The 25,981-nt window shown below is 56.0% G+C and overlaps 11 protein-coding genes across 11 annotated transcripts; 6 read left to right on the top strand and 5 right to left on the bottom strand.

Annotated features, from left to right (window-relative positions):
* Positions 1-2,004: 2,004 nt before the first annotated feature.
* SPBR_02215 (uncharacterized protein) lies at positions 2,005-5,721 on the top strand (the record flags this gene model as incomplete). The annotated part of the gene is made up of 1 exon (XM_040760518.1): positions 2,005-5,721. One exon carries the CDS (start codon positions 2,005-2,007, stop codon positions 5,719-5,721), a length of 3,717 nt encoding a protein of 1,238 aa, XP_040620756.1.
* An 810-nt stretch (positions 5,722-6,531) lies between these two features.
* SPBR_02857 (TPR domain protein) lies at positions 6,532-7,830 on the top strand (the record flags this gene model as incomplete). The annotated part of the gene is made up of 1 exon (XM_040761160.1): positions 6,532-7,830. One exon carries the CDS (start codon positions 6,532-6,534, stop codon positions 7,828-7,830), a length of 1,299 nt encoding a protein of 432 aa, XP_040620755.1.
* Positions 7,831-8,305: 475 nt separating this feature from the next.
* SPBR_03185 (uncharacterized protein) lies at positions 8,306-9,073 on the bottom strand (the record flags this gene model as incomplete). The annotated part of the gene is made up of 1 exon (XM_040761488.1): positions 8,306-9,073. One exon carries the CDS (start codon positions 9,071-9,073, stop codon positions 8,306-8,308), a length of 768 nt encoding a protein of 255 aa, XP_040620754.1.
* Positions 9,074-9,520: 447 nt separating this feature from the next.
* SPBR_02452 (uncharacterized protein) lies at positions 9,521-11,697 on the top strand (the record flags this gene model as incomplete). Its single annotated transcript, XM_040760755.1, has 2 exons — positions 9,521-9,647; positions 9,740-11,697. 2 exons carry the CDS (start codon positions 9,521-9,523, stop codon positions 11,695-11,697), a joined length of 2,085 nt encoding a protein of 694 aa, XP_040620753.1.
* A 2,977-nt stretch (positions 11,698-14,674) lies between these two features.
* Positions 14,675-16,174, top strand: SPBR_02753 (uncharacterized protein; the record flags this gene model as incomplete). Its single annotated transcript, XM_040761056.1, has 4 exons — positions 14,675-14,822; positions 14,870-15,035; positions 15,094-15,608; positions 15,690-16,174. 4 exons carry the CDS (start codon positions 14,675-14,677, stop codon positions 16,172-16,174), a joined length of 1,314 nt encoding a protein of 437 aa, XP_040620752.1.
* Positions 16,175-16,740: 566 nt separating this feature from the next.
* SPBR_03301 (DNA-directed RNA polymerase II subunit RPB4) lies at positions 16,741-17,257 on the bottom strand (the record flags this gene model as incomplete). Its single annotated transcript, XM_040761604.1, has 2 exons — positions 16,741-16,987; positions 17,076-17,257. The coding sequence occupies 2 exons, from the start codon at positions 17,255-17,257 to the stop codon at positions 16,741-16,743; spliced, it is 429 nt and encodes a 142-aa protein (XP_040620751.1).
* Positions 17,258-17,418: 161 nt separating this feature from the next.
* On the bottom strand, positions 17,419-17,718 carry SPBR_03367 (uncharacterized protein; the record flags this gene model as incomplete). Its single annotated transcript, XM_040761669.1, has 2 exons — positions 17,419-17,513; positions 17,589-17,718. The coding sequence occupies 2 exons, from the start codon at positions 17,716-17,718 to the stop codon at positions 17,419-17,421; spliced, it is 225 nt and encodes a 74-aa protein (XP_040620750.1).
* Positions 17,719-18,110: 392 nt separating this feature from the next.
* On the top strand, positions 18,111-18,744 carry SPBR_03253 (sybindin-like family protein; the record flags this gene model as incomplete). The annotated part of the gene is made up of 2 exons (XM_040761556.1): positions 18,111-18,244; positions 18,318-18,744. The coding sequence occupies 2 exons, from the start codon at positions 18,111-18,113 to the stop codon at positions 18,742-18,744; spliced, it is 561 nt and encodes a 186-aa protein (XP_040620749.1).
* Positions 18,745-19,170: 426 nt separating this feature from the next.
* Positions 19,171-20,203, bottom strand: SPBR_03021 (26S proteasome regulatory subunit N10; the record flags this gene model as incomplete). The annotated part of the gene is made up of 2 exons (XM_040761324.1): positions 19,171-19,821; positions 19,913-20,203. The coding sequence occupies 2 exons, from the start codon at positions 20,201-20,203 to the stop codon at positions 19,171-19,173; spliced, it is 942 nt and encodes a 313-aa protein (XP_040620748.1).
* Positions 20,204-20,813: 610 nt separating this feature from the next.
* Positions 20,814-22,200, top strand: SPBR_09124 (uncharacterized protein; the record flags this gene model as incomplete). The annotated part of the gene is made up of 3 exons (XM_040767250.1): positions 20,814-21,012; positions 21,113-21,416; positions 21,486-22,200. The coding sequence occupies 3 exons, from the start codon at positions 20,814-20,816 to the stop codon at positions 22,198-22,200; spliced, it is 1,218 nt and encodes a 405-aa protein (XP_040620747.1).
* A 300-nt stretch (positions 22,201-22,500) lies between these two features.
* SPBR_03106 (RNA binding protein Tma22) lies at positions 22,501-23,413 on the bottom strand (the record flags this gene model as incomplete). The annotated part of the gene is made up of 4 exons (XM_040761409.1): positions 22,501-22,952; positions 23,048-23,135; positions 23,234-23,253; positions 23,350-23,413. 4 exons carry the CDS (start codon positions 23,411-23,413, stop codon positions 22,501-22,503), a joined length of 624 nt encoding a protein of 207 aa, XP_040620746.1.
* Positions 23,414-25,981: the final 2,568 nt, after the last annotated feature.

Raw genomic sequence — 25,981 nt, 5'->3', positions numbered from 1 at the left:
TTCGTCCTTGTTAGGGTATCCTTCACGTTTGTCACTGAACAAAGTGCTGACGGACTTCCGCATCGGCAACGTCAGACCAGAGCCCGCATGGAATCGACCGCGCGACAAGCATTGAAGACGAAGTTTCGTCGCAGAATTGCGGGAAACAAAACACAGTGGACAGCGGTTGCGACGAAAGCCTCATGAGCTGCACAGTAATTACGCTCCGGTGACAGCTAGCGCCAAGAACTCGATACGAAGAGTACCGGAAGGAAGGGGCCACCAGGGAGGGGTCTAAGCCTCGCTCTCAGAGAAAGGGCGGCCGGCGCAAACAAGAATTGACCCAGCACGGAACGAGCGATGCACCGTCGCCGTGCAGCCAGAAACAGGAAGAAAATCTCGTACCTCGTATTTGAATGTAACCAGAATGCTATTGGCCCTACTCCGCTCAAAGCCTGGGGAGGCTGGGATGTCCTTTCTCGTTGTGAGCCCAGCGCCCAGGCTGGCCAGCCAGCCGCCCCTTTCCTGTCGACAGTGCCCCATCAACGAATACGAACCTGCCAGCACAGGCACAGCGGCAGCGTGAAGAGGGACTGAAAACGAATCTTCATAAGAGACGGCATAGCTCATGACTGGATTGGAGACAGGACGGGGCCAACCGCACTCAGTACAAGTGATTTCAAGCAATATGTCGAGGATACGTCTGTCCGCATATGTGCATTGCCATTTGATGTCTGTCGTTCCTGCCATTTTAGTGACCGTCGTGCGTCGACGCAGTGGAAGCATCACAAACGTCCAAAAAAAGCAACAGGGCTCATTGACCCCACTTTTCCACCTTCGCTCTAATCCGCCTCGCACTCTTTACCTCCAAAAGTACATGTCCGCGTAAGTGGGCACTTTGCGCGCTGCTGTTGGTTCTGCAAGGCAGAGGCCGAAAAGTCCGTGACACTGACGCTGTCTGGGCATTTCGGGCCATTCTAGCACTGCAACACGAAGCCTGAAGCAGTGTAATTCGTACCTCGCTTCAGCTAACGCCATAGCACCCGTCCAGGCTCGCTGAAAGGGCTCCAACTGTGGTGGGATTTTCTCTGCTAGTCTTCAGGCCCAAGAATAGGGAAAGGGCACCCTTGCCCTCTGCATCTCCGTATCGTACTCACTATATCTGAATCTCCACTGCTCAAATGTCCTTTCTCACCTCAATCCGTGCCCGAGAGTCGCGGACTTTTTGCTTCTTTTTTCCTCCTGATTTTTCTTCATGCTCCGATTCATACTTTCTCTGGCTTCCCGCCCTTTCCTATTTTGCCGATCACGGCGCCGCCTCTCGTTCTCTTCTTTTTGATACAGCACCCAACTCGCGATTCCTTTCGTTGTCATCTTAATTTGTCAGTCCTAATTTAGGGGGTCGAAGATCGCAGCTGGAATCGCTGGAATCCAGGCCGCGAACACAACGCCGCAGCCACGCAGCCTGGGGGTTGGCATTCTGTTTCTGCATCTGCTTTTCTTTCAAGGAAACCGACGAAGCGATTGGTCCGCGATACTGCGCCTCTCTCAAAGGCTCCAACAGCCGCGACTATCGTGACAATTCCATCGCCGACACGCAAGCGCGGCCAAGTCAACAGCTCGCGAAAGACAGTTTGCTTCCAACGACAAACCACCTGGTTCAACTTTAACTTTGTCTTCGGCAGGCGTGTTTGCCCATCCGGGATGATGGGGTTCCCATAGCTACCTCTTTCAAGCCGCCTCGCCTTTGAACCCGCACGAATTCGAACTCCTCTGTCCGCTCCGCTTCATCCTCGCAGAAGCTCGAACCGATACCCTTGTTTGCTCAAGATGGACACCCAGTGCAACACACAACGCACGGCGGCTGCGAAATCCTTGCCGTCTCTCGCGCACCCACCAAGCCCGTCTCCAGACCGGCCACCCCGGCAACATTTACCGTTCCAAACGCGACCACTGGCATCATCTTCGTCGATCTCGTCGACTAGCTGCCCACCTCGAATACGACGACAGCCACGAATGCCCACGATGGCCCTGCGAAACCTGGGACGGCCAGCTGCGGCCAGGATGAACCTGCTGGCCACTATTCTCCTGGTTCTCCTGGCGTGCATCGGCATCCAGCCCGCGCGTGCCGTCTCGGTACAGTTTGAAAACTGCATGCCCGAAGACTATGTCGACAACACGGACCCGGTTCTGCTGCAATGGGTCCCACTCCTTGTCGAAGCCTCGTTCGACGCCACGGCGGACGACAGCCGCAAGTTGCTTGTCACCATGTACGGCAACGTCACTGGCACACGCTCTTCCGCGCCGTTGCCAGCCTGGGATAGCCCTCTTTGGAACGATCCCTCCAACACGAATGGCAAGATCCTGCGCGCACCGGACACGTCCGTGGCGAATCCCAAACTCACGACACTGCACAGCAAGATGGAGGTCCTCACGTACGAGCCCTGGAGCAATGACACCGACTTCTGTGCCGATTCGTTGGCCAATGGCGTCTGCCCACTGGGCCCCGTCTTCAATACGTCAGTCATTTCCTACACCGACCTTCCGTCCGTGTCCATGTCGAATGTCTTCACCACGTCGTACGCCTTCACCTCCTTTTCCGCGACCTTCATTATCCGCTACGGCGACGCCGCCTCCACGACCATTGGCTGTGTCTCGGCCACCATCACGCCCTCGCTGGGTTACTTAGCCTGGATCATCAAGTTCTTGCCTTTGTTGGTCCTGCTGGCGGTCGGTTTTGCAACCGTATTTGCTGGCATGTACAGTCCGTGGGGCACGGCTGACATCTTCCACTGGACGAGCAATTACGGCCGCGATCCAGACTTATTGCGCCTGGTGACACCCGGGTTTGGCGACTGCCTGCAGTACCTCCAGTTTGCCGTTCTCACGGGCGGCCTGACCCTCAGCTACCCCGGCTTCTACCAACCCATAGTGAGCCAGGCGTCGTGGTCTGCCCTCATGTTCAACCAGACGTTTGTGAGCAAGGAGGACGGCATTCCTGACGTTGTTGACGGCATCTATTCCACGAACGGCTCCTATGGTCTGCAAAATCTGGGCCAACTCGCTGGCATGGGCAACGTAGAGGACATTTGGGCCGGTATGATGGTGTGGCTGATGGTGATTGTTGTGGGCACTCTGGTTCTCTTCCAGCTCGGATTCGCCCTGCAGTGGATCTACCGCTCTGTGCGTCGGATCCCCGAGGAAGACCTGCGCTCCAAGAACTGGCCGTTCTCTATCGGCAACCTCGTCCGCGTTGTCTTCAACTATTTCCTGCTGCCGCTCGTGTCTCTGTCGACGTTCCAGTTTGTCGTCGCGGCCCAGTCGCCAGCTTATACTGTGGCGTTGGCTGCCTTGACCCTTGCTGCGATCCTCGGCTTTGCCGCCTGGCTGCTGTACCTTATCACGAGTACCAAACCTCGCGCAGTCCTGTTCGACGACCTTCCGACGTTGCTCCTCTACGGCCCGCTCTACAACACGTACTCTGACGAGGCAGCCGCCTATGCCATGTGCCCGTTCATGGTGACGCTCATACGAGGCATTGCCATTGGCGCTGTGCAGCCGGCCGGTATCGCCCAGATCATCCTTCTGGCTATCTGCGAGGTTGTCCAGATTGTCACGCTGCAAGCCATTCTCCCTTTCCACAAGCAATCCTCCATGAACGCCTATCACACCTTGTTTGCAGCTCTCCGCTTTGTGACGATCATGCTGATGATTGCATTCATCCCAGCGCTGGGCGTCACCGAGGGCCCCAAGGGCTGGATTGGTTACGTCATTCTGGTGATCCACGCCGGCATCCTGATCCTCGGCTTTTTCCTCAACGCCATTCAGACACTTCTTGAGGTGATTGCCCGCATGGCCGGTGCTGGCGGCGATGATGTCATGGGCCAGACGCGCGGCGGTCTCTCCAAGATCTTTGGCATGCGTCAGCTATCGAGACGCATGCCACGCCGTATTGCCGGTGCCACGTCTCGCCAGAGCCAAATGTCGAATGCGGGCATGCTGGACTCTGAAGAGGCTAGCAAGGCTGGATTCATCATGCCGGGTGGCCGCCTGCGAAGTGAGTCCGCCGGTAGCATCGGCGTTCTCATGGGTGGCAAGCCTGGCCAACGGAGCTCGTCTGCCCTCGACAATCTCAGCGTGGAAAACACCATGGCCCAGGGTGGACGGAATTTGGAGAGTGGTGCCGGATCGTATACTCCGACTACGGCTGGTGAGATGAGCAACTTCTCCGTCCTGCCGTCACCGAACCCCAACAGCAACCGCCTGTCGGGCGCTTCCGCTCTTTTTGCCGGCGCAAATACCACTCCGGTGGAAGCCAGTGACCCATACTACCGCCAGCCGCGGCGAACGAGACGCCCAACGCTCAGTCAAGAAAACAATGTGCCGTCTCCAGCCGACCGGACGCGTGGATCATGGGCCAGCGGTGACTGGGGTCAGGGTGCGCAGGCTCCTGGTGGCGGCCCGGCCCCTCCTGCCGCAACCGCTGTGGGACATAGCTCCAACAATGCCGCCAATGCAACCGCAGTAGCTGCGGTTATAGCGGGTGGTGTGCCTCCCATCACTGGGGATGGTGACGTCGACGGCCAGCCGTCTCGTGGAGCCACGCCGGCACCATACGGCCAACCGGCGTTCTCGCCGAGGACAGACTACTCCACGCGTGAAGTCGACTTTTACTACGGAGTGAGAGGTCAGCGCCTGAACTCGGATGCGCCTGGCCGGCGATTGGGTACGGGACCTGCGGATCCTACAGGCCCGATGGCGTCGGCTGCCGGCTGGTTCCGGACTCTTATCGGCGGCAAGACCAAGGAGAAGGGCAAGGGCTTTGAGGTTGTCAGAAGTTCCCGGATGCCGCCTGCTATGGTGGCTCGTGGGGGCGACTTCGAGGACGAGGGCCCGCCACCTGGTGTTCCTGTGGCCATGGATGTGATCCGCAATGGCCCGATCGAGTCGGATGACGAAGATGACGCCCAGGCCAAGAACCGGCGGACGCTTCGTAGCCGCGACCGCCCAGCAGGCAGTGAACCAAAACCGGCCGAGTCGGATCTGCTCAACGAGGATGGCAACCCTGGCGAGGACAGCGAGGCGGCCGATGAAGCTGGATTCTTGCGCGTCTCTGATGTGCCCCCGCTGCTGCCCAGCATTGACGGCGGTGACAGCATCCATATGCCGAGCAGGCTGCCGAGCCGCAACCAGTCCAAGGCCAGCCGGTACACTGCTGCTGGTGACGGATACAACAATGGGGCCTTGCCGTCTGCGACTGTGCCCGTCTTGGCTGAAGTCCCTAGTCTGCCCCGCAAGAGCTCTAAGCGTCCCTTGTCAGACGATGGGAAAGGCCAGCCTATGTCGCTCTCCACTCCATCCGAGACAGGCCGCACGGCGTCCATGAGCTCCTCCCACGGCGCCCAATACCAGCAGCAGCCGTACCTGGCGCCTGCCATCCGGGTTGACTCGGCGAGCAGTGGTGGAGGGCTCGCGACTGCGAGACTGCCCTTTGACCGCAACAACTCGCTTCAGCGGCAGATGTCCGAGGGTTCCTCAAATGCGCATACTGCCGAGGAGTTTGCTCAGATTGACCTGAACGACAACTCGTCGAACAACACCGGCGGTGCCGGGCGAGGCTCGAACGAGGACCGGCCGACAAGCTATGGGTATGTCCAGCAAGGTAGCATCAGCCGAATCGACCCCGAGCGGCAGCCGGATTTGCTGGGATCATCTGCCGAAGTCGTCGATGAGCACCACTAAACTGCTCCTGAACCCACTGTCTTACATTCGTCCGTTTTCAGTCACATCACACAACACGTGCTTTCTTTACGGAAATGATCTATTTATACGCGCATTGTCTTGTGCGGACACATGACGGACTACAAAATCTATACTTTCCTTTCATCGTTATCAGCCTCTGCTTTGTATACACTCTCATTTTCTTTTTTCAGTTTCTTTTTTAAGCCCTGTCTTGTTTATATTTTGGGCGGACTCTGGCTTTCACCATTTGATTTTCTACTCACACAGCGATTTGGCGCAACCAACGGAATGGATTACGGAAACGGGGGACCTGGCCACGCATCACACCAAAGCATACGAACCCCCAAAACAGGGCGATGCTGCTATTAATACACCTGAGCCAGACTTGGCGATGAAAATTGATTTTATTACATTCGACGTGTGCCTTTATTCGGAAACATTTTGGTTACTTCTCGGGAGGAGACAGGATACACAAAATTAAAGTGTTTTTTATTTCCCAATGTTTGTGCCCCTACGACGTCTTTGTTGACTTTTAATGTTCAGAACACGCTCGGTTATATGCACAAAGGAAGGTATTATGCATATAAACGATTTGCATACAAGGTGCGATTTTCTTGTCGCCAACTTATCAGCGATAAGATTTTTTTCTTGGTGGTCCCAGGTGCCAATGTAATCCGCACCAGTATTACGGCGTTCGTCCTTTTCAAGCATGTCGACAATTGAAACGGCATAAATCAGAGTTGGCCTGATATTTCATTGTTCTTATCCAATGACCTAGTCCAATCAGTGTATTTATACACCTCACAAAAAATGGCCAAGACAAGGCCCGGCTCCTCCAAAAAGGGCCGTTCCAAGAAGTCTCACAAGAAAAACAACACACAGCCCGATGGCGCATCATCGCGGCCCAGCAAATCACCAAAGGCCCTCGTCCAGGATGCCGAGGCCGCCATGACGCAGGGCGATGTTCATATTGCACTGGCGGCGGCACAAAAGGCACAAAAGGTTCTCGAAGACGCCAGCAGCGGGGATGGCAGCAACAACATCGTCTTGGACGGTGTTGGCCTTGCGGCCGTATACGCCCTGGTTGGCGAGATTCACCTGGAGAATGGCGATGTGGAGGATGCGCGTGCGGCTTTGGATCGATCCGTGAGCCTGGACCCCGAGGGCACGCTCCCGGAGGCGTTGGGTGGCGGCGTGGACAAGTTTTTGTACATGGCGCAGCTCAGCGAGGAGGGCGGCCGAGACAGCATCCGGTGGTTTGAGCGGGGCGCCGGCGCTCTGCGGACCCTGGCCGGCCGGATACAAAAGAAGACGGGTGGCAGCGACAGCGACGACAGGGAAGCCAACGAGCTTCATGACGAACTGGGCAACCTCAATGCGAAACTGGCACAGATTCTGTGTGCCATGGCCGAGGTCTGGATGACGGATCTGTCGTTTGAGGACGACTGTGAGCAGCAGTGCGAGGCGCTGACGACGGAGGCCACGCTCGTCGACCCAACGTCGGCCGAAGTCTGGCAGACGCTCGCCAATGTGCGCATCAGCCAGAGCCGCGACGAGGAGGCGCGGGTGGCGCTGCGGCGCAGCCTGGAGCTCTGGGAGAATCTGCACCCGGCACACCCCCTGGTGCCCGCGTTTAGTGTGCGCGTCAGTCTAGCGCGTATGCTCATGACGGTCGGCTGGCTGGCCAAGGCGATCGAGGTGACGTCGAACCTGCTGCGTGAGGACGAGCAGTCGGTCGAAGTGTGGTACCTGGCAGGATATGCAAACTACCTGCTGGGCCAGCAGCTCAAGGAGGCCGACGCCGACGTAGCAGACACGACCGGGCAGCAGAAGAAGGACCTGTGGAAGGGAGCGTGGATTGAGGCCCGCCGGTGCCTGGGCCGTTGCCTGCGGCGGTTCCAGCAGCAGCAGTACGAGGATGAGCGTCTGGGCGAACACGCGGCCGAGCTGTTCCGGGAAATGGAGGCGGCCGTCGGACCCGCGACTCAGAAGGAGAAGGACGAAGAGGACTACGCGGAAGAAGATGAGGATGAGGAATGGGAGGACGACGAAGAGGATGACGATGAAGACGACGAGGACGAAGACGAAGACGAGGAAATGGAGGACTAGAGTGTTTAGTACGGGGTTTCGTTTTGCTGTTATTTTTATTTTATTATTTTTTTTGGCTTGTATCATTGCGAAGCTATAGAATGGCGTTTTGGTTTCGAAAAGCTACGAGTAATTCGTACGAGGGCGCTGGAAGGTCGCTTCTTCGACCCAAAAAGACGTCTATTGTCTTTAGAATTCAAGTTTGTTTCATCTGGCCCCATGCCTCCATTGGATAAATGTATCCTTTCTCGCGCCCTATGTACATGTAGTTTTGTCGCTCTTGAGTCTCACAAGTACCTTTTGACTTGCAGTATCTTTGACTTCTGGTCACTATCTATGATGCGATTCCTTGATCTTGGCTCGGCATCCCGCATCTGGACCAAGAAGAATAGTACTGACAAGGCTCGCTAGCCATATCCAAGATTATGGAATACAATGTGTCCCATCATTAGCCATCATTGTCGGACCAAGAACCCTTTTCGACACCTTTTGTGGCTCATGCGTCGATTTTGAGCTTTTGCACGTCGCCTGTCGGCACGCTCTCGTCTTCATCTGCCTCGTCATCATCGTCAGTCTTGCCCGCAAGGCCCTGCTCCCACAGCTGCCGACCGGTGAGTTTTGAACCGTCTTTGCCCAGCAGGCCTCCACTGCCACCGGCCCCGCGGCTCTTCTTGGCCATCTCGGCGGCTTGCTGCTCCTCGTCGCGTTTCCGCTGCTCGGCCATCTCTGCCAAAAAATCCGCCTGCCACTTGGTAAACGTCTCGGGCGTCACCGGCGTGCCGTGGAACTTTTTGTTCTCTTCGCGCTCGGCGGCGAGCAGAGCCTCCTCCTTGATCTTCATGGCGGCCTCGTGGCGCGACACAATCATCTGCTCGGCGGCGTCCTTGAGCGCGGACACAATGGTAAAGATCATGGCCATGCCCAGGTTCTCCTCAATGGTCTCGGCGAGGCCCGACAGCAGCTCGTCCTTGTCGCCGGCGACGCTGAAGAGCGGGTGCTGCTCGTGCTGCTGAGGCGGTGGTGCCAGATCGAGGTGGGGCGCCTTGTCTGGGTAGTCGTCGGGGTACTTGACGTGGAGGACCATGACGGGCGGCTCGTCCTCGTCGTCTGGGTCGGCGTCGGCAGGTCGTGTCGCCGCAACGACATCGTCCGGCAGGTCGAGCTTGATGGAGATGCGGAACTCATTGTCCTCGATCTTGGTGAACTCGTCGGGGAAGATGGACTCGAGGACCTCAGTCTCCTCGATCTGGTCTTCGCGACCCATGGTGAGGGATGTGTGGGGCGTTGAGAGATGGACGATGTCGTACAGTAGAGGTCCCCCGTTTCGCAATGTCGTGAAGCATCGTCCAACGCGAAGCTCTTTGCCAGAGAGCAGGACTGCGCTGCGGGGCAGGCGCATGCCTTGTACAGCGCCCTAATTCAGCGGCTTCAGGAACGTCTTTGGAGAGAAAAGGTCGCCCTAAGAGTGTGGGGCAGATTCCCGTCCGTATCGGTACACCGCCCGGCATAATTCTGCCAGATAAAAAAAAAAATCTCACTATCCATTTTCTCTGGAAATTTTCTGTACTAGGCTTCGAGTACAAGGCTGTCCAGAGCGAACCCGACAAGTGATTCTCCCTATATCTCCTCCGAAACGCCCCATTTGGCCTCGTTTTCGGCACAACGCAACACCACAAACGGCCGCCCAATTGACGATTTGACGATAGCCGACATGTCTACCTCCAAGAGCGGCGAGAAACGAAAGGCCGAGCCGTATCGGGCAACGAAGAAGGAGTGGCTGAAGAAGCCGCGGCTGGAAGGCGGTGATGGCAAGAACGGGACGAGCCCGTACGAGAAGGGTTCGTTACCGTGGTCTCCTGACGCAATACATATACATTCTCGGTCGAAGGACCATTCTAACACAGCATCTCTTTTTTTTTTTGTCAAACAGGCACATCCACGTCTCGCGAAGCACACGCAAAACAGAAGCAGACGGCGCAGGAGCGCCGGGCGGCCAAGCCTTTGGCTGACGAGCTCGCACGGTCAAAGAAGTTGTGGGAGCGTCTGCGGCGAAAGTCGCACGTGCCCAAGGAGGAGCGCCAGAAGCTGGTGGACGAGCTGTTCAGCATCACCACGGGGCGGATGCGTGACTTTGTGCTCAAGCACGACGCCGTGCGCGCAGTACAGACGGCCGTCAAGTACTCGACCCCTGAGCAGCGCAAGGACATTGCCAAGGAGCTGCAGGGTGCCTATGTGCAGATGGCCGAGAGCAAGTATGCCAAGTTTTTGGTGGGCAAGCTGCTCGTGCAAAACGACGAGGCCACGCGCGCCATGATCATCTCCGAGTTCTACGGCAAGGTCAAGAAGCTCATCAACCACCCGGAGGCGTCGTGGATCCTGGATGACGTCTACCGCACGGTGGCGACCAAGACGCAGCGCGCCAAGCTGCTGCGCGAGTGGTACGGCCCCGAGTTTGCGCTGGCCAACACGTCGGCCACGGGCGACCCCGTCGCCGGCAGCACGGAGCCGACGGCAGACTTGACGGAGATTCTGGAGAAGGAGCCGAGCAGGCGCGGCGTGATCAAGACGCACTTGCTGGCCATGATCAACGCGCTGGTGCAGAAGAAGCTGACGGGTTTCACGATCCTGCACGACGCCATGCTGCAGTACTTTTTGAACGTGCCGGCGGGGTCCGAGGACCACCGCGAGTTTGTCGAGATGATCAAGGGCGACGAGGGCGGCGACCTGCTGAAGAACATGGCGTTCACCAAGTCGGGGGCACGGCTGGTGTGCCTGCTGCTGGCGCACGGCGACGCCAAGGACCGCAAGATCCTTCTACGCACATACAAGGACACGTTCCAGCTGCTCAGCGGCGACCCGCACGGCCACGCCATTATCCTGGCGGCGTGCGACCTGGTCGACGACACCAAGCTGACGAGCAAGGCCATCTTCCCGGAGATCCTGGGCAAGAACGAGGAGTCGGGCACGGAGAACGTTGTGTTTGTGGCCAACGACCTCAACGCCCGCACGACGATTCTGTACCTGTTTGAGGGCGCGTCGCGGGCGCTGTTCCCGGCGAGCCACGCCGCCGACGTCGCGCTGCTCGAGGAGATCCACGCCATCCGCACGACGACGAGCAAAAAGGATCCCGAGGTCCGGCGCAAGGAGCTGATTGCGGCCGTGTCGCCGCAGCTGCTGGCTGCCATCGCGGCGGCACCCGCCGAGCTCGTGGCCACGTCGTTTGGCTGCCAGCTGGTGACGGATGTGCTGCTGTTCGCCACGGGCGACAAGACCGAAGCCCTGGCTGCGATTGCACAGACGGCAGCCGGCCCGACGACGACCACGACCACAGGCAGTGGCGGCGGCGACGACAATGACCTTCCGGGCGCTGTGGCGCCGCACGTGTCGCAGTCGGCCTTTGGCACGCGCCTGCTCAAGACGCTCGTTGCCGGCGGCCGCTTCGACAAGGCGACGGGCCAGGTCAAGCCTGTGGACCCGCCGCTGCATTTCGCCGACGTGCTGTACCCGCAGATCCGCGAGCACGTTGTGGAGTGGGCCACGGGCGCGGCCAGCTCGTTCGTGGTGGTGGCGCTGCTGGAGGCGGCCGACCTGGCGCCGGAGCACGCCAAGGAGCTGAAGAAGACGCTGTCGGAAAAGAAGAACCGCAAGGCGCTGGAGCAGTCGTCTGTGGAGGAGACGTCGGAGCAAAAGGCCAAGCGCGAGGCGGCCGAGGCAGCAGCGGCAGCCAAGGAGGCGGCGGCCGAGATCGGTGACAACAAGGACAAGAAGGACAAGAAGGACAAAAAGGACAAGAAGAAGGCCGACAAGAAAAAGGCGGCGGCATCAGCGGCACCGGAACGGCCCGTAGGCAATGCGGGTGCCAAGCTGCTTCTGGAGAAGCTTGCATGATCCGCGCGGTACTCTTGACATGCTTTACACGTTTTGTATTCTTCGTTGCTATTCACTCTACATGGTTGGCTTCTTTTTATCATCGCATATACATGTATAAAATAGTTGTTTCTGCGTGGCGTTTGGCAATCAACTGTATTGTGCTTGGATTTCTGGAAATTGATTGAAAGTAAATCGTTATGAGACACCAGAAGAGGTTCCAGGACTAAAGTCCCGCGGTCGAGAGACTTCCTGATTTGCTTCCTCTTTTCTTTTCTTTTTCTGTCCCTTCCAGCATAACCGCACCGATCTTTACCTTGCTAGCTTCTAGCTTTGTTCTATTTTCTCCTGTGCAACACATGTAAATTATCTCCTAAAATAACACAGAGTCTTGAAAAGGACTACGCCGCAGTCCAAAGTGCAAATGTAGCAAGACGTTTTCACTGCACAAAACCATCACGGGCAAATAATTGGACAAAAGTACGAGGATTGGCGAATAAGAGGCGAGCAAGAGAGCAGCAGACAAACAACCACCCAGCAAGCTGCATATACACTACACACAGCCTGTCAGGTTCTGTTGCCAAAATTAGACATGGCTGTGTATTGGCCCCCAAGACGGTGAAGACGGCCAAGATTAAGTAAAAACAAAACAGAAAAGAGAAGAGAGAGAAGAGAAAAGGGTGTGCTGTTTCTCTGGAGGGGGACAGGGGTACGGGTCCTCCCACACATACGAAGTACGCACACACGCGCGCACACACACACACCATGTTGACACAAGAGGGCAAGTTACATGAATGGTGGGGAATTCAAAGAAGAGGCGGCTTCGGGAGACATTTCTGTATGGTCGAACAAATGGCGATTCGGGGATCGGCGGCGGCTGTTCGGGAGCACTAAGAATTAGGCGCTTGGGCACTAATACGCCTAAACGACGACGACGGACGTCATGTTGCGAGAGGGGGATACGTCCAAGTAGAAAGAACAGAAATAAGCAAGCAAAATCGCTTCGCATAAATGGAAGACGACAGCACAAACTAGAGACAAATACATCACATTGACCAGAAAATCCCTCTGCAGGCCTTCGCAACGGGCCACCCAATGACTGCTGTTCTGTGGGACTGTGCAGCCAACAGACAACATTCTGGCCCCCAAGTTGCAGGTGCGGCCGAAAACGAAACCGTCCTGCACGTCGATGGTCCTGGTTTACTCCGTCTCCGCGTCAATTTCGGAACTGAAAATGAGGAAAATGTCGAATGCAAAGGTGATCACAAAGGGGAGAAAATAAAGGCGTCATAAAGTAGGGTTGGCGGCATGCCCGAAGCGGAAAGAACCTGCGCCCCTGCGGTTTCCTGGAACAGCCTTTGGTGCATCTCCACCGCCACTAGCGCCAGCCTTCTCTGCCTCTCATCACAGCTTTTCGCTCTTTACTCTCTCCCTGATTTTTATTTCTGGTCTTGTGGTCTTTGTTGTTCCTCGCTTCTCGTCACATCCCGTCTCCCATCTCTTTGCAATGCAACCCTGCGTGTGGCGGCACCCGTTTTTGCTCCCACACCCTCATATCCATTTCATCCCCCTCTCATCCCCCAACAGAGTATCACAGCTCACAACACATTACCCATGATACGTTCCCTCCACCCAACTGCAGCGCCATGCCAGCAACTACGGCTTTGGTCTGCGAGCCTTGGGTGCACAGAGTCCGTCCGTGTGCTTTGCTCAGGTGCGTATGAGAATGCGGCCGGTGATGGGATAGCAGAAAGGGCAAGGCAAGACAAGAAGAAAGGGAAGCATAAGACGGTAATAAAATATCTGGCCCCATCTGCCCCGAGCAAAAGCGTCTGGAGAAAGAGGCACGGATGACTGCCAGGCGTCTTCTGACGAGGCTACGAACACACAAGCAAGAAGACGAGTACGAGGGGAGACGAATAGACGAATAGACAAAAGCAGAATAAAAAAAAGAAAGACGGTCGACGTGTACATCCCAGCCGCAACCACACACGTCCATTCCACCCTCCAATGCGTCGAGCCTGCTCTACATCCATGGCAACTGCATACTAGGCTTGCATACTCCTCCACTCATCACCATGTGAGTGTATGGCTCTCCCTCCTTTGATTTTTTGATGATCAGAATACGATGGCTGGTATCGGAGACGCGGATGAGGGGATCTGCAACGAAGGGGACGAGAAAAGAACCAACCCATTGCGAGGGTCCGTACTCTCCGTACTGCGTGTTTATTTCCTCCTATCACAAATGACTGGTAGACCAGAATGCCCATGTTGGGTTGTATCCAGCTTTCCCCTTCTTCATTTCTCTTATTTTTGTGCGTCTCCTATTTGAATTGCCTGCCTTTTCAATCGGACTCTGTCTTGCTCTCTTTCATTTTGATTTACTGTACCTTCCATCCCTCAACTACCTCTTGCACGTCAGTTCCACTTCCTCGTCTCTCGTTTTACAAGTCTGTCGTTATCAACCTCCAAGTTTAGTTTATTTCCAACGGGCGCTACTTGATCGTCTCTCGTTTACCTGCCCTATCCACCCACGGGGTAATAACTCCATCCCAAGATAGAACCAGAGCCGCACTACTCAGCTGCGCCACCGCCGGCTCCAGACAGCACTACTCGGCGGAAGCGGATTTATCTCTACAACAATCCCGGCTAGACTGGAAACGACGTTGCTCGTGCGTTGTTGTCTTCCTCCTTACATCGCCATTGCCGGTTGCAACTATATTGCCATATGGTTATATAGTTACAATACGGTCATCACGGCTTCCTCCTCCGCCACACGGCTTGGCCATATAAGTCGTCTCCAAGACCGTGGCATCACAGTTCTGCAGCTGCATGGGGCCGTCTAGCTATCCGCAAACAGGCTTTTTTACGTTCGCCACTGTCGTATAACAACTTCCACTCGAAACGAGTCTGGTTGTAAGCGGAGACGCTCTTCACCACAACATCCAACTTCCGAAATTTTTTTTGATGAGATACGAGTCGACAGTCACTATCCATCATGCATATTCCTTTCTACTTCGCCCGGGATAACACCGAGTGTCCGTCGGGCACCCAGTATTATACCTGTGCCAAGAGCAACTACAAAGGGTGCTGTACGGTGGACGCCTGTGACTTCGACAATGGCTGCCCGGACAACTCATCGCCGGGTGCGTCGACATCAACGCCGGCCAAGCCGGCTACAACTGCAACACAGACGAAGCCGGCTACAACTGCAACGCCGACGAAATCCTCAAGCTCTTCAGTCTCCTCAACGCCTACACCATCTGCCACCCCCTCCTCCTCCTCTTCCTCCTCGCATTCGTCCTCGTCATCTACACGCCCCCCTTCTTCTTCTTTGCTCACACCATCCTCAACTGCGAGTACGTCAGTTGGTGCACCGCCTGCAAAGGAAACTGATGCTTCCGGCAATGACGGCAGCCAATCATCCTCGCATCATCTTTCTGGTGGAGCGATTGGAGGCATCGTGACCGCTGGTGTGATTGCCTTTATAGTGCTCTTCTGCCTCGTTCTCTGGCGGATGCGCCGCCGCAACCAGCAACTAAAGGAGATGGCAGAAGCCGCACAAGCCGCCGCCGCCGGCCAGCAACACCCACCGACGAACGGCTCTGTGTTCCCCCAGCTAACCCCATCACCGGCCAATCCGCTAGGCACACCGGGCATAGACGAAAAGTTTTCCAGTGCCAATGTGTCCCAGAGAGAGATCCTAATGATCAACGATGCAAATGGTGTCGTGAATGCCAAGGTTGCCGAGTTGCAAGGCAATTCGCCGGCCAGCACAACCATACCGCTCTTTGGCGAAGCAACAACCGGCAGCCAAGAAGAAGCCATTGCCCGGTGGGGTTTGCACGGCGCCCGCATGATGGCTCTGCACAATGCGGGACTACGTCGTGCCGCAGGTGCCGAAGGAGTAGAACCAGTCGTTGACTATGGAGGTATGTTCCGCCAATATTTCTTCTTCTGCTGTATTTTTTCTCCCTGTTACTTTGTTTGCCATGTATCCTAACAATATGTAGGAAACTACCAGGTCCCTGTTTCAGAGTTGGAACCTGGTATTGCACCGGCGCCGCTCCACGTAGGCCCGAACGTGCACGTTGCTGAGCTCGACGGCCAACGGCCGGCCGTCGTCTCTGAGCTGGAGACGCCCCAGCCCACGCCCATGTCCACACCGGGCATTGGCTCGTACTCGCCGTCGCTGTCCGTCGACAGCAGCCATGTCGGAGGGCGGTCGACCATGGTCTCGCCCTGGCGCAACTCCAGTCGCACGTTGAATAGCGAGGTCAACACCATCACTGAGGAAGGCGGCAGCGAAAGCGGCGCGGCAGCGGGCGGTGCAGCCTATTTGCAGCCAAGCCCGATTCCGTCACCGTCTCTGCAGCCGCCGCACTCGCCTTCGCGCAGCGTGTCAACCACCGAACCGCCACGGGCCACGCTCGATCTGTCGCAGACGGAGAGAAGTCGGGGTGTGAACGTGACGAGCTGGGGTTCGTATAAACCATGAGAGTCTTTTATGTGGTTGTGCGTTTGCGAATGTCGTTGTTACTTATTTTGTCTTTTTGTCAGTGATGGACTCGTTGGCCCATAAGAGGCCGCTTTTGTCATGGACGTACCATCGATATACCCAAGAGGCCTAATACTCGTAGCCCTATGCCACTCCTTTGTAAATATACTATTTCAAGTTTACTTCCAGATATCACGACATCAAATTTCGTTAGTCGTAACACCGTTTGTCGCTGTTTCTACTCCATTGTATATCCAGAAAAGTCCATTTTTATGAACGCTCAACGCCCAAGCGCCGCTCCATGCAGACAAAATAGGCCACTGGTGAATCCAGGGCGACAAAACATCTCATTGCCCGTCTCTATGATCCTGATCCTGATCCTTTTTTTTTTTTTCTGGGTTGTAAATCGCAAAACACAAATCAATAATCAATAAAAAATTAAAGGCAAATCTCAACCCCAAATCTCAGTAAACGCCTCGGGCCTACATCCGTCGTGAGATGGCCCATTTTGGTTGTGTCATAAGGGAGGAACGTGATAGGAAATGCAAGACACATAGATGAGTAGCTCAACCCTGCAGCTTGCCCATCTCCTCCAGCAGCTCCAACAGGTCGTCGTCCGTAATCTTGTTGGCCAGCGACGGGATCAGCGTTTTCGCCTCCTCCACGCCGTCTGGGCACAGCGACCCCAGCGCTGCCCGCTCAAACTTGGTCAGCTCCGTGTGTGACGCCAGCAGCCGCTCCACTGCCTCGACATTTTCCTTGCGCTTGAACCGCGCAAACGCGTCGAGGTAGTCTACTGTTTTCGTGAGGACCCTTTTGTCGGTTAGCCTTGCCTTTTCACTCCGTCGGCGTCGCTAGGGCTCTGTTCCCCTGCCTCCGCCCTCCGCCCGCGTGGACTCACTCTGTCTCGTTGACGTTCTTGCGGTCGTTGCGGCGCTTGGCCATGAGGGCATTGATGACGAGCCATGCCTCGGACAGCGACAGGGTCTCGACGCCCTCGAACTCGCCTAGCTTCAGCTCCGTGCCGGCCTCCTCCTCGCCCGGCGGAGGCGGCTTGGGCCGCGATGTCGGTGCCTGGGGCATAGTGTGTGGAGTTGTGGAAGGAGACGGGGCGTGGGAAGGAAGAATGGGAGGGCAAGGTTGGCGAAAACGAGATCCGAGTGCCGTCGGCGCGAGCGCACGCGGGACGGACACAAGCACAACCGAGATGTTTCGCTAAAGCTGGTGGATCTGTCCGTGTATCGTCACTGCGTCGCTCTCGTCTCGCTGTCGTGGCTATCGTCGTGGTTGGTGCGGGTTGCGTGGTTGTCGACAGGAAAGTTGTCAACGATGAAGTAACCTGCTTTCGAAATTTGAAGAGAAAGACAGTTCGAAGTTGCACGCGGCCTCGCAGAATGGGCCGGAGAAGGCTCACTAGCGCCGTCGCACCAGAATACAGTGCGCGTAGGGGCGGCGTCGCCAGCACGTCGCGTGCGCTGGAGCACCAGAGCCAGAAGGTCCTCTCCGCATGCAGCCTGGAGCCTGGCCCCTTTCCACTTCCCCATTTTAGCGTGTCCCTTTGGAGTGTGCTGGGGCTTCGGTTCCTAAACCAAAACGTCGTACGAAATACCTTGCGACGACATTCCCAAATCGAAGCGACAAAGGCCAAGACAAACGTCGGCCTCCGCCATCACCAAGCAGCATCCACAGACCGGTGATCGACTGCGACCCTTTTGTCTTTGCGAAGCATTGCCGGTGAAAACGGCGGCAAGGACTGGCATTCCACGCACGCCGCAGCGTCGTCTCATCGATAGGGCACCTTGGATGAATCTCATAATGAGGAGACCATAGACACGACGCGACGAACAGCATCATGTGAGTTGGGGGCACCGTATATGAGGCTCTCGCTGCGCTCACGAGCTGCGCAGCCCATTCGGTCTTGCCACTTCTGCTCACAATGTCCAGGACGGTCTTCGCGCTCATCGTCATCAACAAGGCCGGCGGTCTGGTCTACAACCGGTCTTTCACAGAAGGTGGCCTCAACCAGCTGAGCACAAACGACTACCTGATAATAGCAGGTACATTCCATGGGTAGGTCTCTTCTGTATTCCTTTTTCGCGGTGTTGCTTCCGCGCTACGATGGCCATATGCTAACGTCATCCAGTGTCCATGCCATCACAACCCGCCTCAATCCCCTCAAGCACCTCAAGGGAGCCGCGACGGGCGGCGCAGCAGGCGCATCCGGAAGCCCCAATGTCGGCGGCACATCAGGCGCCAACGGCAAACCCCCTCCGGGCACGGTCATGACACCGGCCGGCCTGGCGCCCAGCCGGCCTGATCCGCCATCGGGCCTCGAGGTGCTCGAGACGGAAAACTTCCGCATGCAGTGCTTCAACACTCTGACAGGCACCAAATTCCTGCTGTTTACCGACACAGCACAAGCAAACGTCGATGCCACAATGCGCCGTGTCTACGATATGTACTCTGACTACGTCATGAAGAACCCTTTCTACCAGCTGGAGATGCCCATCCGCTGCGACATGTTTGACCGGAAACTCAACTCGTACATCCGCGAGATCAACAACCGGTAGTCCCGACCAGGTATACCTGGAATTCCGGGGCGTTGCGCAAAGAGTGGCCGTTGCGTCTTTTGGGAGAAGGTATTGGTCGCGACGAAGTTCGGAAAAGAGGATATACCACATGTCATGTTTAAGCAACGCAATAGAACAACTAGAAGAGTTTTTCGTTGAAGCTCGAGCTTTACGTGGTGCTTCATAAAGTCGCACGTGCTTGTGAAGTTTTGTTTATGTGTCTATTATCATACAATGGTATCTCGCACGGGGTAGACAGTCCCCGGGTACCCATTCGGCAGCGAGAAAAAAAAGTAAAAAATATCGACGGAAGAACAACACGAAACAGCTCTCTGAACATGCAAACGTATAACAGAGAGTGATTGAGAGAGGGACAGAGAGCCGGCAGCTGCCGCCCGTCGATCGAGGAGGGCGCAGCTACTTCCACTATGACGTGTCCATCGAGTCGTCTTTGCTCCCCTTCTTCGTAGGCTCGTCGTCCTCGGTGTCATCGCCGCCCTTGCCACTCGGTCCGCCCGTCTTGTTCAGCAGCGGTTCTGCAGACTCGTCTTCCTCCTTGACCGACTCCAGCGACGCCGTCTTGGCCGCCGCCTCGGCCTCTTCGCGCTGCCGTTTCTGTTGCCGCGCGTTCTCCTCCTCCATACTCATGCGCAGCGCCAACGCCAGCTCAGGATCCGTCGAAGGGTCGAAGCCGAACTCGTCAAACTCGCCACCGCCGCCGCCTGCTGCGCCGCCGCCCGCATCGCCACCAAAGCCGCCGCCCGCGCCGCCGTCACCGGCACCCTCGCGCGCCAGCAGTGGCGTCTGCTTGAGCTGGTCGCTCAGCAGGTTGCCGCTCGGCGGGATCACGACCATGTGGCTGCCCTCGCTGCCCTTGACCTTCTCGTTGAACTTGGAAAGCTTGTGCTGCGTCTCGTCGTCAAGGTCGCCAAACACAACAAAGTCCACTGACACGTTGTTCTTCTTGAGCTTGCCGGCCAGCGTCAGCAGCGACTTGTCGTCCTCGGGCACCGACGAGCACACAAAGGCCACGATGCGCGTGCGCTGCGTCTTGTTCTTGCGATGGCGGAGAGCGAGCTAACAAATTTGTCAGTAGACGGTATCCACGGAACACGTCATGATGTAAACGAAAACAAGGCCCTCCTTTTTCACTCGTTGCCCAACGTACCAGTGCAACTTGCAGCGCCGTCATCAGATGTGCCTCGCCCTGGATCTTCTTCTTCGTCCGGTGCAGGCCCTCAAGGATCTTGCCCTGCTCGGTCGTCATCGTCACGAGCACCTCGGGGCCTTTGCCGGCCATGCTCATCAGGCCCACCTCGGACTCGGGGTTGCCGTTTGTAATGTGCCGGAACACGACGCCGACCGCATCGGACTGCGCCTCGAACCGCGTCGGGTGGTAGTCGCCGTTCCGACTGCTCTCGCTGTTGTCCACGAGGATCATGACCGCTTCCATCGGCATCTTGCGCGGTGTTGGTGGGGGGCTGGTCGGCCCTTTGTGCTAGGATTGGTTGATGAAAAGAGGATCGGGATTTTGACAATCGGACGTCAATTTCGATTTGGAGCTTGCTTTGTCGCGGTATGCGTGGAGGTATGTAATGTGATGGGGTGTGGTAGATGTGGTGGATGAGGTGGTTTGTAGGTAGATGCAAGCAGTGCTGAGAAACAGGCGCCGAAAGCAGTGGAAGCAGTGGAAAGGTCGAACCAAGCCAAAGGCGACACGCACAGCTGTCGTCAGGCAAAGGTCAGCCTAGCACAGCAAGAATGTTGCATGCGGGAGCAGGAGCGGCAGAATCCACACTAGCCTGTTTACAGAAGGCGGTGAGTGGTTACGCCGTGCACGGGCCATAAGGCCATGATTTGCAGCGCCCACCAAAGCTCGTTAGTGTTTGTTTACTTTCTTTGCACTGTATTACAGGGCGTCGACTGGAAGTGCAGCTTTCAACCTCTCATCCATAACCAACGCGTTGTCCAAGAACGACAAACAATCACAAACACGTCTCAACAGTTCTCTCCAGAACCTGCGTCTCAAATTATTGCATTCTACTATAAAAAGCACAGTTATCTCCACTATGCCTCCTCGCGGAAGAAAGAGAAAGTCGGACCAGTCCGTCGCGTCCGAGGTCGACGACGCGACGACGACAGCGACAACGACAGCGACAACGACAACGACAATGGCCACAAAGACAGAAGAGACCTCCAGCAAGCGGCAAAAGGTGGGCGTGACGGTTGCCCAGAAGCAGGCTCTAATTGACAATCTTCAGCTCGAGGGTGAGTTCCATATGCGAGGACGACATTCGCGACGAGGACAACATGGGACAAAGAGACGAAACAACGAAACGTCGAAACAACGAAAACTGACAATCAACAGTGACCGAGCGTGCACGGAAACTGCGCGCACAGTACAACCTTCAGGCACAGGGACTGCGGACGCGTATAGAAATACGCGTCAACCGCATCCCGATGGCCCTGCGGAAGCTCAAGATGGCCGATCTCCTCCTGAAGCACTCGACCGACCAGCAGAAGCCCCTTGCACCCAAACAGACCACGGCCGCCAGTCGGGCACCACCTCCAGTCCCAGAGAAAGACTTCAACCCGGCACGGTCGGTGGTTTCACGCGCAGAGTCCCCTCGTGCAGCTCAAGCGGCAGTCAACCGGCCACTCAAGCGGCTTAGGTATGTCATTCCTTGTTTATACCAGCCTACCCAGTTACCCCTACGACCGCTAACCTGCGCCTTCCTCAGTGACCAACTGGCCAGCGGCGACAAGGAGAACCAAAACTCACACCTCGACAGCCCCAAGAAACGGCAGCGGGGTGCGCCAGTGACGTCCCATGGCACACAGCCCGGGCAAGTCCTGTCGCCAGCATCGTCCAACTCCCGCATGAACCCTCGTGACCGCGAGCGTGGTGCACCGGCTCCGCCGTCCCCTGCCAAGTCTTTTATTGCTCGGCCCATGTCACCAACGAAGCAGGCGTCTGCCACGAACTTGATCAGCTCCATGGTGGAGAAGGCACGTGCTACGCGTGCCGCCACGACCCGAAAGCCGACGACATCGTCGACTGCCAGCTCTGCTGCTGGTGGTGCGACAGCAACAGCCGCTCGCACGCGTGGCAGGGGCGCAGCTTCAAAAACGACTGCGGCCCCAGCTTCTCGGTCGGCCGCAGCAGCCGCAGCACGGAACGCCAGGAGAATTAGTGGTATCAGCGAGTCCAGCGATGCGAGCACGTCTACGGTAGTGCGTAAGGTCGGGAGACCGGCTACTGGTACAACAGCGTCTACGGCGCGGAAGGTCACGGGAGCGACAGCCGCAACGACGAAGAAGACAGTCATGAGCTCGATTAAAAAGGGTGTAGCCAGTGCTACGACGAAGAGAGCCCCGGCTTCCAAGGCAACGGCTGCCACCACAACAACATCGGCAACAACTCGCTCGGGTAGAGTCCTGCGAAAAAGAGATTGATCATCTGTTATGAACGACGGTAGGACAGAGAGGCTGCCACCAATCACTTTGATCGTTGCATACGGGTCACTTGTTTGGGGCTGTTAGTTTTATACTTGCTTTCCAGTGTGGCGTTTTTTGTTTGTTTTTGCATCAGGTCGCTTTACCGTCTATCAAATGGGCCAATACAAACGACGCGATTTTGTGTGGTTGTGGTCTTGCTATACATCTCTCACCATATACTAGCGAAACGCTTTTGTATTCAAATTGTGACCAATATTTTATTATACAACCCATATGACTTGGCAATATGCAACAACGCTACTGTTGTGGTACGGCGTTGGCAGCCGCTGCGGCGGCGGCGGCAGCAGCCTTCTTCTTTGCCTTCTCATCGATAAACTCGATGTTGTCCTCGGGGATCTCCTTGTACTTCTCAAGCAGATACTCCTCAATCTCGGGGCTGACGTCGCCCTGCACAACAATCTCCTCGCCACCGCTCGCCATTTTTGTGACCGAGGAACCCGTAGCAAACTTTTTGCCAAACTCCTTGGCCACCTTCTTCAGGTCCAGGCCAAAGGCCTCCAGCCCAGACACGGAGGTAATGTGCTTCCGCTTGTTGCGCTCGATGCGCTTGATTGTGACGACGCTCTTGGCCAGCAGGCTCGCTTGCTTCTTGTCTGCGGCCTCGGCCTTGGCCGTCTTCTTCTGTGCGTCCTTGGCAGCACGCTTCTGAGCATCGATCGAGAGGGCGGCCGTTGCAGCCTCAAGGGCTTCTATGCCAAGGGAAGACGTCGCGTGGTCAGAATACGGCTCTCGTAAAACACGTTTGCATCCATCTTTACCACACCGACTCCATGCAGTCACATACCTTGTGACCAGACCTTCTCGTACAGCTCTGGGTTGTTCTTCTCTAGCCATTCCTGGCACTTTTTGACGGTGCCTCCGTACTCGCAGTACTATTCGATCCCCGTTGTTAGCATGCTCCTCCAGCGATTGCATCCCGCCGTGCGGGCGTTCGTGTGCTAGAAGCATTGTTTGTATGTGGCGTGCGTACCTCGGGCGGCATTGTGCATACTGCAATTGATCAACAAATCAGGAGGTCAGAAATAATAACAACAATGGGGAAAGGCTGCAGCGACCTGCACAAAACAGCTCGGGGCGGATGCGTACCGCCACAGTAGAAGACATGGCGGCCCTGGGGTTCGAGGACTTCAGATGACTCTGTATCCGCCATGCTGTCTGGGGTAGTGAGGTGTGTGTGAAGGGTGATGGAGCGGTCGTAGAGTTGCCAGGAACAGAGCGCGTTTGGTCACAATATCACGATTAAACGATGCGTTGTGCGGAAGATGCAATGCGCCGAAAGCAGCAGTCGTCTGCTTCGCAGTGGATCGGTTGCCAGGTGTGCTCAGAGTTGACGGCTCGTCGTGTCGTTACCGTGTAGGGGCGCGTATTGCGGGCGCCTCTTGTGAACGTGTCGGCGTCGTCCAGTCGTCAGTATTGTCGTCGTTTCAAGGTATGGGGATTTGGTGATGCATTTTCGCCGGCTTAACGAGAGCTTCTTAGTTACCAGCGGCGCGTGATACAGGCTTTTTTCGGCCCTGGCCACAGGCCTAACGAAGACTGGTATTTGCCCCTCCTTTTACTTTTCGCCGCCAAAGCAAAGCTCTTGCCTGGCGGGGTAACAAGGCTCGTAGGGTGTGCTGCGCTGGTGACGGGCCAATTTGGAGCTTAGCTCGCCCGCCGTGGGGCGCGAGATAGTGGGAGCCGTGGGCGTTTCGCGGGAAGGTATCAGACGCTGGGGCCAACGATGCTCATGCAGAAGGTACTTCAAATTTCTCAGTAAGTCGCTGTAACCAAAAGTACCGCGATTCACCGTCAATCCAGAGCACTGGAACTATTGCCCAAAAAGGAAGTGACGATGCAGTGTCAACACAATCCACAGCGCTTACGAATGTACACAACGAGCTTTCCTTCTCAGTTCAGCCCAAATGCCAACATCACAACATTGTCAAATTGCCTCTTTCAACAATCACACCCAGCACTGCCCAACTGCCGCCCACCCTGGACGACGACCCTGGATGGCGGCTCGCCCCTTTTATTGTCCGATCTTTCGCGTCGCCTCCTTGTCAATTGCAGATATGGCGAGCGTGATATTGGCAATAGTCGATACATGGAGGGCGCCTCTCGACAGAATTCATTTCCCATGCCCCCAAAGGCTCGTCACATCGAGAACCATAAAGCAATTCAAATGGGTGTCATCTCGACTATCGGGCCCTCGTTGCATGACTGTCACCGGCATATCAAGGCATATCAAGGCAAAGACGCGCTCGAGTGTCGTGTCATCGAAACTCGGGATGTTATAGTAGCGAACGACTGTTGGCAATTCCAAACATCAGTCATTTGCGCCGAAGCAATCAAATGCCACCTGCCTGTAATGATTATCCTAACGCCTTTTTGCATTGTTATTTTCGTTTCCAATATGCCCTTTAGGATTTGTTGTCGTCATTATTCATGCTCTTTACAGACCTCGTTAATACATGGCCGTCTGATACTTCCTTGCGATCCTATGCATACCTTTCAAACATACAATGCCAAAGTCGCTAACCAGATCTCTAGGACATCACGGTGGTTATCTGCACCCCACTGCCCGCGCGTAATTGGCTGTCTGTGCAACAGCCAACATCCCGGCGGCTCGCTGCTCGAATTTAAGCGCCCAGTCGCCCACACGCACGCTGCCATTGGCTCGCTGATCTGCAACCAGGGTATTGTTTACTTCCCAACGTCGCCGAGAAACCTCCAAACATCCCGGCCATCTCACTGAGCGCTGTCTCTGTGTTTCCTGGTTGGCGCGCGCCATCCCACCATGCAGATGGAAAGCCACCCACCTCTGTCCATCCCACTTGTTTCGTCGCTGTCGTCGTCTCTAGATTTGAAATGAACGTCACGCCTTTGTGAGCTGATTGGACACCATCGTCGAACCCACTCAAACCCCATTAAGCAGAACACAGCGTTCTTTCCCTCTTCCGGAGCCTGATGGGGGTGGACGCAAGAGAATCCAGCGAATTGGCGAGCCTGACCACCCTCCAGATCGTTCTTGAGGAAACATGCTGCCAACACTGTCGTCAGGCATGGGGACCACATCGGGAAGCAGGCAGGCAGCCCGTGAGTGTCGAAACGGAAACAGGAGGCTGAAGAAGTCGAGGGCCATGCAGTCACACGCTACCGTCACAGGCATGGAGAAAGAATGAGAGAATCATGTCCTGGCCTTGCAGCAAAGTTGCTGCTCCGCGCGTGCTAGCCGCTGGCAATGGATACTACGTGCTGCTACAGTCAGTCGACGTGCAGACGTCCCGTTCCATTCCATGCCATGCAGCTCGTCATGGCCCTTCAGCCCCCAACGCTCCCTCCGTCCGTCTTCACGCCATGACCACCCCGGCTTCTGGTTGAGTGCCGTGGCTATTTTTGTACTGGGTCGCCTGGCCTGGCCATCATCTTGCGTATTTGCTACCCGGTCAAATCCTATAACCACCTCCATGGTCGCCCTTCAGCCTTCTCTTCCTTCGACATGTTTTATTTATTTTCTCTCTTTTCTTTTCCTCTCTTTTGCCTTCTCTTCTGATCCTTTTCCGTCATCTTTTCTTGCCGCTCCTTGTGTGCGTGTACTATTTTATTCGTATAGAGTTTCTAGGCTCGTTGATCGAGACCATCCCATCGTTTGACACTCCTTTCTCACTTGTTGCTGGACTCGACAAAACACTCGCTGACGCCGGACGTCCTTCGTTGACCAACTGCATTGTGTCTC

Source organism: Sporothrix brasiliensis, assembly GCF_000820605.1.
Source record: "Sporothrix brasiliensis 5110 chromosome Unknown Cont17, whole genome shotgun sequence".
Lineage (NCBI taxonomy): Eukaryota > Fungi > Ascomycota > Sordariomycetes > Ophiostomatales > Ophiostomataceae > Sporothrix > Sporothrix brasiliensis.
Note: the sequence above shows the minus strand (reverse complement) of the source record. Positions and strands in the feature narration are given on the sequence as shown.